Here is a 22,170-nt window from a genome sequence, read left to right on the forward strand (position 1 = left end):
GGTGGCATTTAACTTGGAAAAGACAAGAACTTGGAGGATTTCTAAACACATTTTTATCCCTGACATAACTACAAGTCCAGAGGGAAAATAACAATGTCCATGTGAACATCTAGAATATTACAATTATTCAAAGAGTTCGGTATTACCATTTTCAACAATATTAGTTCGAATTTTAATTTTTAAATAAAGTGCACACAGCTTCTTTTCAAGTCAGATACTGAGTTTGCCATTTCAACAAGGAAAATTTAAGAGCTGTTAACTTATTCAAAATTTTGAAATTAAGAATTTGAAAAGGAAAATGAATAATTTTGAAAAATTTGATAAATAACCACTAATCACTCACCTTCTATTGCAAGCATAGCTCGTAATTCTCGATTTAACAGCTCAAAGCGTCTCTCAAGATCATGCTCTTTTTCCCTAGGCAAGTCAAAAAAGTTCATCAATACAGTAATTAACAAATCATTACTGACTAAAAGCAACCTTTAAGATTCATTGATTACTGAAACCTACTATTGTCTTTTCTGAAACCTTTAATCTACTCCAAATAATTGATACACAAACCTTCACTGATCGTATGCTAGTTTATGCAGTTAAAAAGTGCACTGTATTTCATACAGTATGTCATTTGCATTGAGTTAAATTCAATGTAACTACTTAGGACAGAATACAATTTCATTAGATAGACTTTAGATTTTTCTTATCTTTAGGTGGGATCTGATTAGTCGTGAAATATGTTGGTTAAAAAAAATCAATTTGCACATTCAAACTCACAGGTTGAAACTAGGGGAATAAAGTCAAACTGGTAGCAAGAATTAGGCATTGCCAAGTCAGTGTTATAAAAACCTGAAACTTCAAGAGTGACTGCTGAGATCAAGTGGGAGGAAATGCAATGAGTCTTGATCAGGAAAGATTACAGAATTGACAACTCAGGTTTGAACTAAAGGAAGAAGAAAGTTGAAAGGCACATTTTAACTTTGTTCAGCATAAGGATAACATCCTCAATATGAGAACAGAGTTCAATCCTCAGATGAAGATGATTCAGTTAAGAGTTGTTATGGGGACTATGTTATGTCTACAATTTGAATTATGGAAATAAATTCCTTGAAGGAATCTTCAGTGATTGAGAAGATTTGAGTGGGATACAGTAAAGAAATGGATGATGAATAAATGAATAAATCTTGAGTGAATGGAAGAAAGGGTGGAAGACAGCTTGGCAGTTAATGCTATTTAAGGAGAAACCTGGTCATTATGAATGCAGCTTTAGTGAAAGCGTATAAGTTGGTATCTTATTAAAATAGTTAGAGATGTCTAAGCCATGGCTGAAGTCTTCAAGTGCAGATTTCCAGGTGTGCACAACACAGGCAACAAAATTACTAACAGAATTTCTGATGTTCAGTATCATTGGCAATGTCACATTAAACAGAACTTCAAAGATGACCACCATAAGAAATTGGACCAGGATTAGACCATATGGCTGTTCAAGTCTTCTCTGCCATTCAATAGGATCACGGCTGATCTTCTGCTTCAACTTCACTTTTCCCAGCTGCTCACCATATTCTTTGATTATGGGCAAAGGATAATTTAAGAAGAACAAATTGCACAATTTTAGAAAGACTTGCAGCTACTGGGATGATTTTATGTAATTATGATACTTATCTTATTTAAGTAGAAATCGAATTGAAATCCTAATTAGGCTAGAAATTGAATTGAATTTAATAGATTGATTAATTTATAGACTTTTTCTGAAAAAAAATTAGTAAAAGCCATATTGTTTAAAGAAGGCCCCAAATGATTTGATTAGATTCCCCACAGTATGGAAGCAGGTCCTTCGGCCCAACAAGTCCACACTGACCCTCTGAAGAGTAACCCATCCAGACCCATAGTTATCCCTAACGAATGCACCTTAACACAATGGGCAATTTAGCAAGGCCAATTCACCTGACCTGCACATCTTCGGATTGTGGGAGGAAATCAGAGCACCCGGAGGAAACCCACGCAGACATGGGGAGAATGTGCAAACTCCACACAGACTCCTGAGGTTGGAATCGAATCCGGGTCCCTGGTGCTGTGAGGCAGTAGTGCTAACCACTGAGCCACTGTGCCATCCTAATTTAGGAGTACCATGTTTATGAATCAAGTCTCATATGATGTGACTGAACTGTGATATCTTCTATCTCTTGACTTAATACCCATACCTTCCAACTACAACCACCTCATATCCAGTGAATTCCAAGCCAGATGTTCTTAGTTTTGCAGATTACCTGCTTTCTTGCAGGAATTCTTGTGAATCTATGGAACTCACTGCTGGAGTGCAGTGATGGCAGATTTAATCAACAGATTCAAGAAAGAAATAGATATGTTTCTGATGAAAAGTGGGATAAAATGGGAGAGCAGGCATAAAAGCAGCGTTGAGACCAGGATTAGATCAGCTATGATCACGTATAATGGCGGAGCAGGCTCCAATGGCAAATTTCCTACTGCCGCTCCTTATTCCTATGTTGTTCCTATGTATGATACAGCCCTCCCATAAAGGTGCGCTGCTTGTGGCTCAGCAGTAGTGTCCCTACTTCTGGACCAGGAGGCCGAGTTCAAGTTCCACCTACTCACGAGGCATCATAACACATTGAACTAGTTGATGAAAAATATCTACAGCCTTCCCATACATTACTTTTTTCAGGAGGAAAGCATTAACATCTCGTGTAATGAAATCAATCGTGCCAACACTTTCTCTTGGTGTAATGTTACACCACCTACCACACCAATAATCACATTACTTGAGTAACATTTTTCTACAAGTCACACTTTGATCTTTCCCCTAATTCTTTACCACATTTAGACACTTTAGACATCTCCATTCCTTATGTCCTACTGATGTAACTGCCCACCCCAGGCATGACAGACATCTTGTTAATGACATTTTCTACCTCCTTTCTGTTCCCTATTCTTAAACCAAGGGGATCTTGTCCTTGGGAATTTCAACCCACTTCTTAGTCACTTTCTCACACTTGGGTGTCCTCTTGATCTCCCTTCTCATCAATGCTTCGACTCCAATGGCCTGCCTTTGGAACTACATTATTCAGCACTTTGGTTACCAAAGTCCTCCTTAAGCTTTTCAAGATTCCTTTTCTCTTTCTTATCCTGATGCTTCTGCCAAGCCCCTATCATATTAACATCTTTCTCACCCTGGCAACAAAATGATCCATTGAATCCATCACAATCATTATCCTGAGTCTGGTTTACCCATGATATTACAAATACTTCCACTGATATATAAAAAAAACTTATCCCTTCTTTATTGCCATTTGATCCATTTCCCATGTGCACCATCTCCATTAGTCAAACAGCCAGTCTGTGAACTTAAACACACTTGATAAGCATTTACTCTGGTTATTGTTGTCAAATATGGCTTAGCCATGTCCTTCCCCATACATCAGCATGTGGGGACACATCCATACAACCAAACCCCAAACCACACCCCTCCCCTCACCAACTACAAAGACTTCATTCATGTCTTCATGTCGCAAAGCAGATCAACCATTCTGCTGCTTCTGCCATATTTACGCCTCAATTTTTTTGTTCCAGTCTACCACCCTCCGGTCTGCCTTTATTTATTGTTCACTCCCTTCCGGACTTTATATGCTACCCTATAATCATGAAGATACCACCCGCCTCCTCAAAGCCTACCTGACGAAACTTGTCCTCAGCTTTGTATTGCTGCTATGTATAAGCATGTTTCCCACATCTTTCAAAACTTCAGTCACTGCTCTTTATCTCTAAAGCCTTGAATCATACTTCTACATCCAATATGGCGCATCCACAGATTCCTCAAATGAAAGAGCTCAGTTTCATTTGCACTTACAGAAGTGAAAGTTGGTTCTGTCGCCGTATGAGGGCATTCTTCTTATTCACCAACACAAACCACTCCTGCATCATAGCTTCTTCCTTCTCTTTATTGTTTCCTGAAAAGTGGAGGAATAGAATTATACAAAAGCCTAAAAATCACAACCATTCCAACAATCTTCCTGCTGGGAATGAAACTTAATCAAAGAAGATAATACAACAATTATATTTCAAAAATTAAATCCAGAGTTATGTCTAAACAGTATTTTTGATTTCCGGGGCATTGTTGGAAAGCTAATAGACGGAAGTTAGATGATCCTTACTATCACTTCCATTCACTTTTTTTGTCATCCCTTGTTGTGAACCACATCACACTGATCTCCAAGCACTGCTGGTTAGCACAGCAGCAAGTTCTAGCTGGTGGATATTTCCATTGTTGGCATGGTATTTGCACTGCTTGAAGAAATTTGCATTTCTGCCCATTGGATATGTTTACATTTTGCTCCAGATGTTCAGTACAGCAGTCTAACCCAGATATACAGCTAGTAAATTATCATTATTTCTATTTATGAATGCAAATTCCCAATCTATAACATGGTACCAGATACTTTCACATGTTTGGTTCTTTCTTCCACCCTCACTGACACATATCCCTCTTCCCCTTCAAGGTTTGGCTCCATGTTTGGTGTGATTTTATAGCCATTGCTTTACCCAAGTAGCAATTATTCATATGGAGCTATGGGATTAGGTACTGATGGATTACTGGGCACATTGATATGCAACATAGCAAAGCATAATCCTGTTCTCTCCAACATCTGTATAACAACTTCAAAGAGGAGTGGTTGGCAATTTATCCTGTTTACAAACTGGGGCACTGAGACGAAATATAGTTGCATTACTAGGAAAAACTAATCAAACTATTTGATGAATGCTTTCCTCTAAAATGTTATTGATGCAGCAATACAGCAGAAGGGCTCCCAACACTACATTAAAGCAAAATACTGCAGCCACAAGACATGAGAGATAAAAAAGATAATACAGGAAAGACTCAACAAGGCTGATAGCATCCGTCATGAGAGAAACAGTTAACATTTCAGGTTTTTAACATTTCATCAGAAGTTATCTCATATAGCTTTTACCATTGCATCAGAGAGAGGGTTAATTAAATTAGAAAGAGAGAGAGAAGAACATAACAATAGGTATCCGGCAAAATAAATGAGGCAAATTCACCAGTGACAAATTCTGGACGTTGAGAACAGTGTTTCACCATGAATTAATTACATTCCCAGTGGAACATTATACAAATACTTCAAAATGCAGAGCTATTATGGGCAAAAGTAAACTACTTAAACAGTTAATCTAGACTCTAAACAGTTGGACACATAGCAGGGAAAATCTAAAAACATGAGAGCGAAACCAATACTATTCTTTTTGATTCATTTTAATCTTTGCCTGTACAAGATAGTACTGCACATCTGGAAGCAATAAAGATAATAAAACATAGAAGCAAAAGTATGCCATTCAGCCCATCGAATCTGCCCTGCTATCAATGAGATAGTTCCTGAGCTGATAATCCTCAACTCCATTTACTTACCTACATTTCCCCAACCCTTGATTATCTTAGTAAAATCCATCTCAGCTTTGATTACATTAATGACCCAGTCAGCAACTCTCTGTTGTAAAGAATTCCATAGATTCACAACTCTCTGAGAAGAAATTCCTTCTCACCTCTGTCTTAAACATGTGATCCCTTATTCTGAGATTATGCCTTCTTGTCTTAGACTGTCTGAGGGAAAACACCCTCACTGCCTCCATCCTGTTTTTTTAATTGAAAAAGGTTTTCATTTTTTACAAAATTATAAATGTACAAAAGATAGTATAACAATCTTTTGTTAAACCATTAACAATAAACCGCCTACTATTCTACAAAACAAACGAAAACTATCACAAAGGTATGTAACAATCTTTCCATGTTACAATTCGATAAATAATTGAATTTAGCAAATTAGTTTAAATTACCTTAAATTATATTAGACTAGGAGAAAGTGAGGACTGCAGATACTGGAGATCAGAGTTGAGAGTGTGTTTCCTATGATTCTCGATAGGAGTGAGAGAGGCAGGGTAGTTGTCATGGGGGACTTCAACTATCCAAATATTGACTGGGATCACTACAGTACGAATACTATAGATGGGTTAGTTTTTGTCCAGTGTGTGCAGAAGGGCTTCCTGACACAGTATGTAGACAGGCCTACAAGGGGCAAAGCCACTTTAGATTTAGTACTGGGTAACAAGCCTGGCCAGGTGTTAGATTTAGAAGTAGGTGAGCACTTTAGAGACAGCGATCACAATTCTGTCAGGTTTACTTTAGTGATGGAAAGGGATAGGTGTACTCCACCGAGCAGGAGTTACAGCTGGGGGAAGGGAAATTACGATGCAATTAGGAAAGATTTAGGAAGAATAGAATGGGGAAGGAAACTGCAGGGAATGAGCACATTAAAAATGTGGAGCTTATTCAAGGAAAAGCTCCTGTGTGTCCTAGATAAGCATGTACCTGTCAGGCAGGGAGGAAGATATAGAACACGTGAGCCGTGGTTTACTAAGGAAGTGGAATCCCTGGTCAAGAAGAAGAAGGCTTATGTTAGGACAAAATGGTTACAAGAAAGTCAGGAAAGACCTAAAAAAAGAGCTCAGAAGAGTCAGGAGGGGAGATGAGAAGTTGTTGGCGGATAGAATCAGGGTTAACCCTAAGGCTTTCCATAGGTATGTCAGGAATAAAAGAATGATGAGAGTTAAATTAGGGCCAATCAAGGATAATAGTGGGAAGTTGTGTGTGGAGTCAGAGGAGATAGGGGAAGCACTAAATAAATATTTTTCGACAGCGTTCACTATAGAAAATGAAAATGTTGGCCAGGAAGATACACAGATACTTGCATCTAGACTAGAAGAGATTGAGGTTCACAAGGAAGAGGTATTAGAAATACTGCAGAGTGTGAAAGTAGACAAGTCCCCTGGGCCAGATGGGATCTATCCTAGGATCCTCTGGGAAGCAAAGGAAGAGATTGCCGAGCCTTTGGCATTAATCTTCAAATCATCATTGTCTACAGGAATAGTGCTGAAAATGTGTTGCTGGAAAAGCGCAGCAGGTCAGGCAGCATCCAAGGAACAGGAGAATCAACGTTTCGGGCATAAGCCCTTCTTCAGGAATGACGAAAGTGTCCAGCAGGCTAAGATAAAAGGTAGGGAGGAGGGAGTTGGGGGAGGGGCATTGGAAATGCGATAGGTGGAGGAAGGTCAAGGTGAGGATGATAGGCCAGAGTGGGGTGGGGGCGGAGAGGTCAGGAAGAAGACTGCAGGTTAGGAAGGCAGTGCTGAGTTCAAGGGATTTGACTGAGACAAGGTGGGGGGAGGGGAAATGAGGAAACTGGAGAAATCTGAGTTCATCCCTTGTGGTTAGAGGGTTCCCAGGCAGAAGATGAGGCGCTCTTCCTCCAACCATCGTGTTGCCATGGTCTGGCGATGGAGGAGTCCAAGGACCTGCATGTCCTTGGTGGAGTGGGAGGGGGAATTAAAGTGTTGGGCTATGGGGTGGTTGGGTTGGTTGGTCCAGGTGTCCCAGAGGTGTTCTCTGAAACGTTCCGCAAGTAGGCGGCCTGTCTCCCCAATATAAAGGAGGCCACATCGGGTGCAGCGGATGCAATAGATGATGTGTGTGGAGGTGCAGGTGAATTTGTGGCGGATATGGAATTGTAACTTGGGGCCTTGGAGGGAAGTAAGGGGGGAGGTGTGGGCGCAAGTTTTGCATTTCTTGCGGTTGCAGGGGAAGGTGCCGGGAGTGGAGGTTGGGTTGGTGGGGGGTGTGGACCTGACGAGGGAGTCATGGAGGGAGTACAACCCAGATGGCCTCCTTTTTCAAGGACCGCAATTTCCTGCCAGACGTAGTTTCCAAAACCGTACAACCCAGATGGCCTCCTTCTTCAAGGACCGCAATTTAAGAGATTTATAACCATCTATAGTAATCTGATCAGGGACAGTCAGCATGGTTTTGTGAAGGGTAGGTCGTGCCTAACGAATCTTATTGAGTTTTTTGACAAAGTGACCAAACAGATAGATGAGAGTAAACTGGTTGATGTGGTATATATGGATTTCAGCAAGGCATTCGATAAGGTTCCCCACAGTAGGCTATTATACAAAATGCGGAGGAATGGGATTGTGGGAGACATAGCAGTTTGGATCAGTAATTGGCTTGCTGAAAGAAAACAGAGGGTTGTAGTTGATGGAACATGTTCATCTTGGTGTCCAGTTACTAGTGGCGTACCGCAAGGGTCGGTGTTGGGTCCACTGCTGTTCGTCATTTTTATAAATGACCTGGATGAGGGCTTAGAAGGGTTAGTAAATTTGCGGACAACATGAAGGTCAGTGGAGTTGTGGATAGTGACGAAGGATGTAGTAGGTTGCAGAGAGATATCGAGAGGATGCAGAGATGGGCTGAGAGATGGCAAATGGAGTTTAATGTGGACAAGTGTGAGGTGATACACTTTGGACGGAGTAATCGGAATGCAAAGTACTGGGCTAATGGTAAGATTCTTGGGAGTGCAGATGAGCAGAGAGATCTCGGTGTCCATGTACACAGATCCCTGAAAGTTGCCACCCAAATTGACAGGGTTGTTAAGAAGGCATACAGTGTTTTGGCCTTTATTAATAGAGGGATTGATTTCTGGAACCAGGAGGTTATGCTGCAGCTGTACAAAGCTCTGGTATGGCCACACTTGGAGTATTGTGTACAGTTCTTGTCACCGCATTATAAGAAGGGTGTGGAAGCTTTGGAAAGGGTGCAGAGGAGATTTACTAGGATGTTGCCTGGTATGGAAGGAATGTCTTATGAAGAAGGGCTGAGGACCTTGAGGCTGTTCTCGTTAGAGAGAAGAAGGTTGAGAGGTGACTTAATAGAGACATACAAGATAATCAGAGGGTTAGATAGGGTGGAAAGGGAGAGCCTTTTTCCAAGTATGGCGTCGGCAAACACGAGGGGATCCAACTTTAAAGTGAGGAGAGATAGATATAAGACAGATGTCAGAGGTAGTTTCTTTACTCAGAGAGTAGTAAGGATATGGAATGCTTTGCCTGCAACGGTAGTAGATTCGCCAAGTTTAAGTGCATTTAAGTCGTCATTGGACAAGCATATGGATGTACATGGAATAGTGTAGGTCGGATGGGCTTCAGATTAGTATGACAGGGCGGCGCAACATCGAGGGCCGAAGGGCCTGTACTGCGCTGTAATGTTCTATGTTCTATGCTGGAAAAGCACAGCAGGTCAGGCAGCATCTGAAGAGTAGGAAAATCGACATTTCGGGCATAAGCCCTTCATCAGGAATGAGGCTTGTGGGTTGGGGGTAAGAGATAAATGGGAGGGGGTGGCGCTGGAGGGGTGGGGTGAAGGTAGATGAGAAAGTGATAGGTGGATGAAGGTGAGGGAGAAGGTAATAGGTCAGAAGGAGCAGTGATGGACAGGTCCGGAGGGCTGTACCGATTTGGAGGTTTGGGACTGGGATAATGTTGGGGAAGGGGAAATGAGGAAGCTGTTGAAACCCACATTTATCCCACGTGGTTGCAGGGTCCTAAGGCGGAATATGAGGCGTTCCTCCTCCAGGTGTCGGGTGATGACGGTTTGGCGGTGAATGCGGCCCAGGACCTGCATGACCTTGATGGAGTGGGACAGGGAGTTGAAGTGTTCAGCCACGGTGCGGTGGGTTGGTGGGTCTGGGCGTCCCAGAGATGTTCTCTGAAACAATTCGCAAAGTGTCCTTGTTCCCCAATGTAGAGGAGACCGCACCAGGTACAATGGATGCAGTAGATGACATTGGTAGAGGTACAGGTAAATTTCTGATGGATGTGGAAGGATCCCTCGGGGCCTTGGACAGAGGTGAGGGGAGTGGTGTGGGTGCAGGTTTTGTACTTCCTGCGGTAGCAGGAAAAGGTGCCAGGAGTGAGGTGTGGGCTGGTGGGGGGGTGTGGACCTGACGAGGGAGTCACTGAGGGAATGGTCTTTCTGGAATGCTGGTAGGGGTGGGGAGGGAAATATATCTTTGGTGGTAGGGCCCGTTTGAAGGTGGCAGAAGTGACGGAGGATGATGCGATGCACACAGAGGTTGGTGGGGTGGAAGGTGAAGACCAGGGGTTCTGTCCATGTTGCACTGGGAGGGGTCGGGTTCAAGGATGGTGGTGTGTAAAGTGGACGAAATGTGCTGGAGGGCATCGTCAATCATGTGGGGAGGGAAGTTGCGATTATGGAAGGAGGAGGCCATCTGGGACTTTCTGAGGTGGAATTGGTCATCCTGGGAACAGATGTAGTGGAGGTGAAGGAATTGGGAATAAGGGATGAAATTTTTAAGGAGGTAGGGTGGGAGGAGGTGTAGTCTAGGTAGCTGTAGGAGTCAGTGGGCTCGTAGTTATACTAGACTAACCTAACTTAGATTAGGTCAAATTAAATAAAGTCAACTTAAATTAACTTACATTAAATTCCACACCTAATGCATCCACCGAGGCTCCCATATACAGGAACATCAGTTATTAGATCCGTAGTTATTCAAGCTTCCTCCCCTTCCAAGGCCCCTGGACTGCCAAATTTGGCATTCACAGCTATACATAGGCCCTGGTCAATATGGCTGACAAGTCCATGTCTATGTAATTTAAGAAGGGCCACCTTCTTAAAATAGTTTCGTTTTCTGGTGCATCACATTTGTAAGAAAATCCAGAGGGTGGTGCTCCATCACTAATCTATGCCACCCATGAGACCTGGGGTGGTTTCCGAGGTCCAGCTCCATTAAATTATTCTTCCTTGCACAATATATGAGAACGTTGAATAATCTTTTCCCGTGTTCATCTAGTGAAGGCAGATTTGGCAATCCCAAAAGAAGGGATACTGGATCCATAAGACCCTAAGACATAGGGGTGGAAGCAAGGCCATTCGGCCCATCGAGACCACTCTGCCATTTAATCATGGCTGACAGGCATTTCAATTCCACTTACCCGCACTCTCCCTGTAGCCCTTAATTCCTTGCGAGATCAAGAATTTATCAATCTCTGTCTTGAAGACCCCCAACGTCTCAGCCTCCACTGTACTCCGTGGCAATGAATTCTACAGGCCCACCACTCTCTGGCTGAAGAAATGTCTCATTTCTTTTCTAAATTGACCCCCTCTAATTCTAAGGCTGTGCCTACAAGTCCTAGTCTCCCCGCCTAACGGAAACATCTCCATATTTCAACCCCATTTGTCTTTAATAAAAGAGATAACCACCCCATACCCAGAAGGAAGGGAGTAACAGGAATTAGTAAAAAAAGGAATTTTACATCGAAGCAATGCCAAGCATATAAACCCAAGAACCGAGAGAGTAAGGGGTATAACATTCCATAGTTTTCTCTGACCCAGACTATCTATTTCAAAGAGTCTAGGAAGTCCCTTGCTTTGTCTGCTGAGTCACAGTTGTAAACAGACCCTCCATGGGTGAAGCGCAGTACAGCTGGGTACATCGCAGTGTATTGGATATTCAGGTCTCTCGACCTCTTCCTGACTTCATCAAAAGATTTCCTCTTCTTGATTGCAACCCCAGAGAAGTCTTGAAAGAACATAATGATCGACCCCTTGTACACCAGGGCCTGTGCCCGAAACGTCGAATCTCCTGTTCCCTGGATGCTGCCTGATCTGCTGTGCTGTTCCAGCAATAAAGTTTCAACCTGTGAGTCTTTTCCCAGCCTTCTGGAGGCTTTCATTATCATGGGGAACAGATGTAGTGGAGTCACTCTAGGACTGGGCGGGGACGCTGATACGACCCGGACCTGTGCATTGCAATCTGGTGGGCCCGCTCCACATACATCCGGCCTGATTCGACTCCCAGCCCCAGAAGCTGTGGACCCACTGCTCCAGGAAGCCGACCAGGTTCTCATCTTCTTCACATTTCGGGAGCCCAATTATCCATAAGTTCTTCCTTTAACCACGATTCTCGAGTTCATTGACCTGGTCCAATAGGACCCAAACTTGGCTTTTCAGCATTTGGATCCTCCCCTCCGAATTCTCCGCCACAGTCTCCGACGCTGCGGTGCTTTGTGCAAACTCTTCAAAGTGTCGATCAAGCATTTGGATCTCCTGCCCTTACTTTTGTAGCATGGCAGAGATCGATTCCACCGCCGACTCGATTTTCTCTCTGAGTCTTACAAACTCTGAGACTAAGTATTGTTGCTCCAATGGGTTCAAAGGTGCCACTGCAGGAGTTGGGTCCATGGTCAAGGGTGTGCTCAACACTGTAGGGGAGTGGCCCTCTTCCTGCGATCCTCGCACTCCCTTACCTTTATTCGTCTTCATCTTCTTCTCAAACTGTTAAGATCAGTATTTAAAGGTTCTAGGGGTTTTGTTTGACTTTATTTTCCCAATTTTTCTTATAGATGGCTGGTGGGGGATTGGGGCAGGATAAAAGCACCACTTTACTTGGGTTACGGTGCAGAGCCCAGCATAGCAGACCTATTAGATTGCTGCCATCTTGGATCCCCTCCACATCTATCCTGTTAAATTGTCTAAAAATCTTAAAAGCTTGAATAACGTCACCTCTCATTCTTCTAAATTCCAATGAGTACATGACCAATCTACTCAATCTTGCCTCATAAGGTAATCCGCAATAACTGTTATCAGCTTGATGAATCTCCTCTGGACTGCCTCCAATCTTTCCTTAGATAATGGGTTCAAAATCATTCACAATATCCCAACTATGGTCTGACTAGTGCCTTGCAAGTTTTAGCAAAACCTCCCTACTTTTATACTCCATTCTCTTTAAAATAAAGGCTAACATTCCACTTGCCTTTCCTATTCCTTATTATGAATTTAGATGCTAGCTTTTTGAGATTCATGAACAAGAACTCCCAAATTTCTTTGTTCTGTAGCTTTCAGCAGTCTGTCTCTATTACATAATATTAAGATCCTTTATTCTTCCTGCCAGAATGCACAATCTCACATTTCTCACTGTATTCCATCAGCCAAGTTTTTGCTCACTCACATAACCTGTCTCTATCCCTCTGCAGACTCTGTGACATCCTCACTACTTGTCTTCCTGTCTATTTTTGGTTTATTTGCGATCTTGGTGACAGTACATTCATTATCCTCACCAAGGCCATTAATGGATGTTGTAAATAATTGTGGCCCCACCATTGACCACCGCGGCACAATACCAGTTATAGCTTGCCAGACTGAAAGTGCCCCCTTACTCTAACTCTGTTTTCTATTAGCTAGCCGATCCTGTAGCCATGCTAAATACTTCCTCCAACACTAAGGACTCTTCTTATTAAATAGCCTAATGTGCGACACCTCATCAGACACCTTTTGAAAATCCAAATGCATTACATCTACTGTTGCCCCTTTATCTATACTGTCCGTTAGATCCTGAAAGAATTCTTCATGAAGCAATGCTGACTCTGCTTGATCATATCATGCATTTCTAAATGCTCTGATATTACATTTGAAACCTTACATTTCTTAGATAACAATTTCTTACAGCTTCAAGATTAAATGAATTTGCTCCTAATCTATGACATAACACTTAATTTTTCCAGCCCCACAATAAATAGCCAATGGATGCTGACCATTCATCAGAATAAGTGTCTACGAACTGCAACATCACTCAATGACTTGCATTGTCAACAGTGAGGTTTCTACTTACTTATTCACTTCTTGTCTAACTGAAGAATATCAGCCTTCTAGAATAGAGCATTTTTCCATTTGAAATAATTTGTTTAATTATTGAAGTTTAGATAATGTGCATGAGGAAGATTCCCCCACCCCAAAGTCGGGAATATTTAACTATAACTCCAGCATTGACACAATACTTCTTTGCTCATAACTGAGCTGGCACTGGACAGCAGTTTAAGACTCCCAGGAAGAGGGAGATCTTGCTCTTTGTTTAAAATCAGTTCCTCTTATACTACAGCTATAGCTTTATCATCAAAGAGCACTAGAAACCACCAAGTACCAATCTAAAGTTTGTTGTATAATAACATCTTGAGGCTTCCAATTTGTGTTAAGAGTAATTTGTGTTATTGGACACTATTTGTTGAAACTGCTGAAAGACATTTCACATGGGGCCCAGCAAAGAGAAAACATTTCCACCCAATCAGTCTTTGATGAATTCAAATTATGATCTCAGTGGTGAAAAGTCAAATTTTTAAACAACTGCACCAGTTAGGTACTCTTTCAGGGTTTTAAAAAAAGTGAAAGGTCAGAATTTTATGAAGTGAAAAAAGTAGACTATTAAGATGAGATGTCAGGACATCTCCACTGACACCAATTTTAAAATTGCTATTTTAAAAATCAAGTTCTGTTACATTACAGTTCCCCCAATCCTGTCTCCACCAACACAACTGGTTCATAAAGGCCAATTGTGGAAGGCCATTATGGAATTCAGAACTCGAAATGTACATACAAATATCTTTCTTATTTTACACGACTTTCTCCTCATTATAGACACGGCTATTGAATAGAGGAGTTCCAACAATCTGTCTGTAACACTGGAGAGAAAAGGCAACTATGTCTCACTCCTATATAAAAACAGTTTAAGAAAGCTGTGTAGCAAAGAGACATTAGAAAATAATCAATTTTAAATTGATTTAATTTTCAAACACTAAAAACGCTTTCACCTGAGAGAATTCAGTACCATTAGCTAATGAATACTTCACTGGGGAAGCCTACCCTGAATAATATTGAATATTATTAAAGGAATGCAGATAATTTACTTTTGCAGTAAACCATAGAAGTAATTATATCAATATCTGTCAACAAAGCAGCTCATTTTAAACTACACAAATCTATAAATTAGGTCTTGCATATGACTGCCACATATAGAAGGAAATAAATTAGATTCAACATTAACACTAATCCTGCCAGCTGTGTTTTGCTGGTGGAGTCACAGTCAACAACAGTTAATTTGTTAATCACACACATAATTAATGTCGATCATGAAATCAATCAAATATTTCAAATACATTCTTCAAAGCAAAGTTGGTTATAAATATTGGACATTAAACAATCTGTTTATTTAAGAAAGAAATTATATTTCAACGTATTTGCCCAATTTTGTTTTGAATTTCAGTCAATGTATACGTAACAAGTAGGAGATTCAGAATTTTCTTTGCAATCTGCAGTATTTTATTAAAACTCAGCAATTATTACTTCTTTGAGCTAATGAACTTCAAACAAAGAATCTTGTATGAAAGACTTAAAGACAGAGAAAAGATGCAGAATTAGAATAAAATAGTTCTCAATAGTACAACTTAATTTTAAAAATAATGAGTTTCATAAGGAATTCCATCTAATGCAAAAATATAAAGACTTTGCTTTGGTGTGAAACAATTGTACAGTTCTTAAAAATGTGTTGCATCCATGTAACAGTACCTATAGTCACACGTTATGTTTTGCCTACGAGCACAAATCCCTAAATAGTTACAAACGGAAAAATATCACATAGGAAACAATAATGGAGGAGGAGGGAAAACTAGTATTTGTGAATACTACACAGTGTGATTCCAAATAAACATGGGCAAAAATAGAAATTACTCTGAATCCATAATAAGGCATTTCAAATGCACTTACTGTTCTTTTTACCATATAGATATGTCGTATTGATAGCAAGTTGTCCATTCAAAAATGTACCAAAATAATCATGCAGGATTATTTCCAAAAATAACTTAGCATTTTTTAGTTTAAAGATTGATGTATTTGTTTAAGTCTTTGTTTCAAAATAAAACGGCTTACTGGAAGTAACTAATACCAAAGATAAATCAATCTTGTTATTAATAACTCCAACTGAAGACTTAGCAGATTTATCAAATTACACAAAATATTAATGTCTGATCAAAACAAGGGCTTCTCATTTCAACTCTAACCATTTGTTATTTAATCCAATAATATTAATCCAATTTGTCGATCAGTATTTTATGGAGCAGAATGTAACTTTGCAGGCTTACATACTTTTAAGAGAACAATATTTTGCAGATGAATGCCTTATGTTTCAGTTTTGCTTGATTGTTTCTACCTCTAATGTCTAAGGGAAGAAAGAACAAGATGGACATTGTTCCTACTGATTAAGTAAGAGCTCATTAAAGAGCTGTCAGCATCACACTTTGAATATGCATGAAGCATATAATCAGATCTAGCACTGTCACTGGAGGAGAAAATGGCAACTACAAAGGATTGGTTTAATTATGTTGAGTGGGCTATGGTGGTAGACCAGTCTTGTTAGGGAGAAAAAAGGTTGTATTCTGGCACCATAAAAAGGCAGTTTAGCTTCTGTCACAATACCTAATCTCAAGATTAGATATGAAAGCACACTGCTTTTGTTGTTTAAAACTAGTTCTGTTGGTGTTTTAAAAAAAAACACAAAAAGCGAACATAACACATTTTTGCTTGTTTAACTTTCCCTGGCTAGATATGCAATGTGTGAAAAAAAATCCAGGCATCTACCAAGATTCTCTACTTCAACCCTTCAAAATGTGTATTATCACAGAGTACTGTATTGTTACAGGAAAGTAACTACAGCTAGTCACATTTTTATTCTACAATATCTGTGACAATGGCATGTAATTCCCCTTAGTAAACAACATTTCCTTGCATACGAAGGGATAACATGATTCAGCTAATAACATCAGCTAGAATAAATAAATCTTGGCTACAAGAGATTTGGAAGACAGTACTAATTTAATTTCACTTCACATGTTCTTAAGTGCTATCTCTTTTGCAGCTCTTTTTCAGCTTGAGACTTACCATAACTAAAATGGATCAAGAACCTTGTGCTATAAATTATCTTTCAGTGAACAATAGGATAGCTCAGCATATTTTAAATAATATCAAATATGTTTCTTACCTCGGAAAAGCATCCTCATGGTGAACAGGAATGATTACTGGTATACACGATCAGGTGGCCCCTTTTTGCATGCTATTACTTATTCAAGCCCTCAAAGATAAACTGAACAAAACCTGAAATTATTCTGACCTCAGTACTTTAAATGCAGCTGCCCAACTTGTTTCTTTCAGTTATGTAATACTGTCCAACGTAGTACTTCAACAATATTGCTGTCATGGCACCAACAACAATTTATTTGATATATTGTTGATTACTTTCAATGAATTGATTTGAAAATTATTAATAAGGTAAACTTGAAAGCAAAATCAACGAACTGGTGTTTCAATTAAACTAATGTGTAATTTTCCCTCTTACTGTTGCTGATGATTTAAGCAAGTAAATCATAAAATTGAAACAGCCATACATAGCAAACAATTTTACTTAGTTCTCCTTTAGTTATTATCATATTTTTTTCCCCAGTTGCAAAAAAATTCTGAAAACCTATGAGTAACTGAAACATTTCTGCCGATAACAAGTAGGAAAATATTCCACAAAATTTCCAACAAAATCAATGTTATAAAGCTTTGTAATTTTATCAGAGTATAATAATTTCAATCTCATTACAATTTACTGAGCATTAACTTTTGATCACCCTAATAGTCAAACAAAGAGAGATTAAAACTGGTAATGTCTAATGTCATTATACAAATGCTGACAAATAATGGTGAATGCTCAGGTCTGCTTCTACTTTGTATATAGGCACATCATCAAGGGTATTGTGAAAAGTAGAACCCTTCAAGTAATTAATATAGCAAGGGAAGCAGATGAAAGATCAATGACAAAATCACCTGGTAAAACTGTAAAAAGACTTATTATATACAGAAAATAGTGCAGAGAAACCTGTATTTTAACACTTATGTTCAACAGGCCCTTAAAAGCATAGAATGATGAGATGGAAAATCCATCCTTCCTAATAATCTTGTGACAAAAGCTAAAAGACATCATCCTATTAACTACTGATCTCAATTGCTAATGCAGAGTACTTCCTGGTGCCTTTATATAGTACATCGCTATTAAAAAAACCACTAAACATTCACTGTGAAGAACACAAGCTTCATTCACTCTTCATCAGCTTCCCTTGTAGGAGAACTATAAGTGGAACCAAAGATGTCATTGATATTATGAAGTGGAAATTAATCAGAAATTTTTCTCATATTTTCGCTGTCACACTAATTTACTTTTGTATAAATTTTACCCAGTTAAAAAGTTCATAGCTAAACCCCCTGTTGCAGCCTTTTTAGTTCAGAATATTCAATGAGCAAGTCAACTGAAAAGCACTCGGACTGAACACAAAAAGTGTTCAAAATTCTCATTTAGTTGTCTTTATTTTGCTAGCGCCATGTGGTCCTTGAAGATGTAGAAAACACGGGAAGCCGAGTAAAGATCAGAGCTGGCTTATTAGCATTCTGACAAAATTGGAGCGGTGGAGATGTATAGTTTGCCTAGTTTGCCGTTTTGAAAGCTGCCGGTGGTAAGCTCTCTATTTCATTGTGCTTTTGTCTTTTGGCGTTTTCAACCCAGCAGGGTGTTTGTTAGCTTTGGTTTACACACTGCATTATGGGAAGTTTTTCCTGCAGTCTATGGGTGTCTCTTCTCTGTTAAACCTTAAGCAAGTTTCTGTATTCAGCAAATAATTATGATTTTCTTTTTAAAAACAGAAAATTCTGAATTAAAACAAAAGATTGATAAGCTGATAGCAAAAATATTGATCAAATTTATTATGTATTGATTTCATCCCAATTATTCTTTGACTGGAGCAGTTTTCATAACTAAAGCTACTTTAAGTTTCTGAAGTTTCCAAGAACAGAAATGAATGTTTCAGTCTAAACTCTATACATCCAATATCAGACAAGCATAAAGAAGAGCTATGAGGAGTTGCAGTGCTGACCACTCAAATCTCAAATGGGGTTTCTTTTGATAAACAAAATGATTTTACTGATGCTGCTATCATGCAAACAACATTTCAAAATAGAAGTGAAATGGATAAAGGTCTTGTTGGATGAATTTATCTGTTAAATCCCTGCAGTTGCCCTCCTGTCTTGGATGATGACCTGCAAGAATGTCAACAGCTCATTGCCCAGGGAGCTGGAAGGAGTCACCAGGCAAGCCATAATCTGCTCATTCTCAAAGCACCATTTCAAAGTTGCATTTCACAAGCTGTTTAAAAGGATTTTGTCTCTGCTAGGTTGCCAGCATTCAAAACGTCACTAGTTCTGAAATGTTACTGTCCTCAAGTTATTTAAAGTAAAATATAACTGATCAACCTCTCAGTAATCTTATTTGAGAAACAAAGTAGCAACAGTTTATTAAAGAGGGGATAATTTTAACTATTGTAGTAGCTATCTTAGAAATTATGGACATTAACATCCTGAATGCTATAAATAAAAACAGGTCTGATCAGTTTTGTTAAAGTTCAATGTTCCTGTTCTAGTTGCATCTTGGTTTCTATAGTCTTAATGACCAGATGCTTCAAAAATGATCAACAATTGAGGAGTGAGAATACATTAATGAATGATTTTTGAGCTTTGATGGCATTAAAATGCATCTCTTTTCTTGATGTGCCATGTGAATGTTCTCCTGTAAACGGGGTCTTGACAAGTGAGGCCACCCAGCTGAAAACAACTGATGCAAAACCCAGGAGTAATCCCCCTGTTTAGCTCAGTACCATGGATAGCCCTAACACTACCTCTATTATTTGATGGATTTAGGCAAATTTTCATTTATTTCTTGGCCCCTGTCTTCAACTTACTTGCCATTTTAAGGACTTCAAAACCCCATTCCCATGTAAATAGATTTGCATATAGTTGTGTACAATTCAATACCACAAGTCTCAGGAAGCCCTTGGGATAGAGAGTCACAAAGTACACATTTTAAACATCTGAAAATGTTTTATAAAGAGAAAAATCATAAGTTTAATGTATAGCTGTACATCACTTGTCTTGCATGGCATTTTGGAAAGCACTTTAACAAGATGTGTTATTAGATTAATCAAAGGGGATCAGTGCAATTCAATTTAAAAGGAACATTGCTAAGCCACAAAGGTAATCTCAATGATGCTAGGAATTCCAATTTTCTTGATTTTTACTTTAACAATCTTTTCTTAAATGTTTAAAAGTACACTTAAATACAATCTAAAATAATCATGTGAGGACTTGATGGTAAGTATTCAAAATGGTCACTTTCACATTTCTACAGGTTCCAAATCTGAAAACAAAATAAAATGCATCCTTTCATATTCACTGGGCTACACTTCAGCAAACATGACTGGTCTCAAGTGAGAAAACACCAGGAGAAGTATTCCACAAAAGAAATGCCAATGTCTGTTGACAGTCCCAATTTTCTTTGCATAATTTTCTCCACCTCTCTCATTAGCTACTGACTGTTACCTCTCCAGGACATGTAGTGTAACAAATTTACCAAGCATTTACTAGGCATAACCAGGAAATGTTTCAAACATTTGCATTTAAACCAAGTTCTGAGAGTCAGAATTTGCATCTGAAAAAGAAGAGGTAACAAAGCTCAAGATCCACACTGCTACATATTCCAGTTTTTAGTATTTTGCTGAAATCAAAAATTGCAGGTAGGTTCGAACATCCTTCATTCTAGTTACTAATTCAATACAATTAAGCGATAACCTGGTTAAAAAAAACATCAATACAGTGGCCAATTAAGAAGCAGCATGTACCATCTCCAGCTTTACAACTGAACATAGCTTTTTAAAGGGTTGCTCTGATCACCACTACATTCTGACATTGGGTTAATCTTTGACTAGATAAATTTAAAAAGCCAATGACAAAATAGTTATAATACAGCAAATGAATAATTGTCTGTTAAGTGTATTGTTAGTTAGATCTTAAAGAAACTAATTACATACAAAATAATGGATACATAGAATGATTATATGGCAGTAATCTCATCAAGGTGTTTAGATAACCTCAAAATTGCAAGTGCTAAAAAGCAGTCACCTGAACACTTGAGATTAAATTGCAGCCCTTGAAATGTCCCCTGTGTACTCTTCCTTTAAAGTGTATTGCGGAGTTTGGGGTTAAACCATTTCAAACCATTTTTTGGTAGTGGAAGGTGTCATGGAGGATACTAGCAGCCAACATGTTCCATATAGATGATGCATGAGGCATACACACTGATAACAACTGTGACATAACCACTTTGCTCTGTGATTAAAGAAAATAGTAAATTCAAGTTCTCTCTTCACTAGTTGACAATCCACAATTATAGGGAAATGAGTTATTGCCAGTCTTATCAATTTTCACAGTTTTAATATTTTTCTATAGTTTGCTCAAGAACTTTGAGTCCCTGTAATGATGCAAATGTTGAGCACAAATATAGTATTGATCTGATGCAGGACAGCCAAGCAATCAGATTGAAGCTTTCACCAGCCATCTGGTATGAGAACCCAGATTTCTGCAACATCCCAATGCCCATACTTGTCACAACTTTCTACCACTAACCTGCCTTCCTGTTTCTCTCTCGCTCTCTCTCTCACACACACACAGACAGACACAGACACAGACACACACTTGCTTGACTTCCTGACACTTGGTCCACTCTTAATTTAGCATCACTCATCATTTCAGACCTGGACATTAATAATTACTCTGTCCAACATTTAAAATAAATAGTCTTCTTTGCTTTAATGAAAGGATTTAAATAAAAACACGTACCTCGTTCCACAATTAAAACATGGGTTGTTAGATAATACAAAGTGTAATCATGCAGAAGAAAGCACATCTTAAACCAAATTAATTACTAAGTAATTATCAAGAACAAAAGTAAACATAGGTTTAGGTTTAAAGAGCTGTTTAAAAAAATAAATTGATAGTGAAAGAAACTAAAATACTAACTATGGGATAACAATGGGTTATGTTGGCTATCTTTGCCCATACACTGAGCAAATGAATTAATGTTTAAAATGTTAACAAATAATAGCATCATTGCATTTTGACAGTTTTTGTCCTTTCAAACCTTTTAATCTTTTCACAGTCTTAAGTTTTCATTAACAAGAAATTTCTAAATTATACTATTGCCCAACTGAATTCATGGCAGTATGGTCAAAGAACTGCAAGTAAAGCAAACTGTTTTGATCTAGGAAACCTTCTCTTAAGAATGTTAATCTGGTAGATCACATGCTGGCACAACATGGCACACACAATCGCTTACTCACAATGTAACAATTAAAAGTACTGATTCACTCGAATATTTATTTCATAGTAAGGATTTTTTACACCGTAGCAGTTTGCAGACGTAAGAACCTTTAGGAATTAAAATTCATTTTATTTTAAGTATCATTTTGAAATTACTCCCAAAATTTAGTAAATACCATGCATCTCGAAATTTGATGACAATGCCTTCAGCATCCCTTCCACTAATCTTCTAA

General features: G+C 39.0%; 1 protein-coding gene across 5 annotated transcripts in view; it reads right to left on the minus strand.

The window, feature by feature from the left end:
- Positions 1–22,170, minus strand: part of ehbp1 (EH domain binding protein 1) — a 390,401-nt gene that overhangs the window by 21,207 nt on the left and 347,024 nt on the right. For all 5 annotated transcript variants that reach the window (XM_087991708.1, XM_087991709.1, XM_087991711.1 and 2 more), the window contains 2 exons: positions 3,860–3,959; positions 344–417 (listed from right to left, as the gene is read on the minus strand). In XM_087991708.1, coding sequence (XP_087847834.1) covers positions 344–417; positions 3,860–3,959 — 174 coding nt within the window. The remainder of the gene's footprint in view (positions 1–343; positions 418–3,859; positions 3,960–22,170) is intronic.

The sequence above is a fragment of the Chiloscyllium plagiosum genome, unplaced genomic scaffold, assembly GCF_037043375.1.
Source record: "Chiloscyllium plagiosum isolate Xiang-an unplaced genomic scaffold, Cpla_swu_hap1 HiC_scaffold_10, whole genome shotgun sequence".
Taxonomy (NCBI): Eukaryota; Metazoa; Chordata; class Chondrichthyes; order Orectolobiformes; family Hemiscylliidae; genus Chiloscyllium; species Chiloscyllium plagiosum.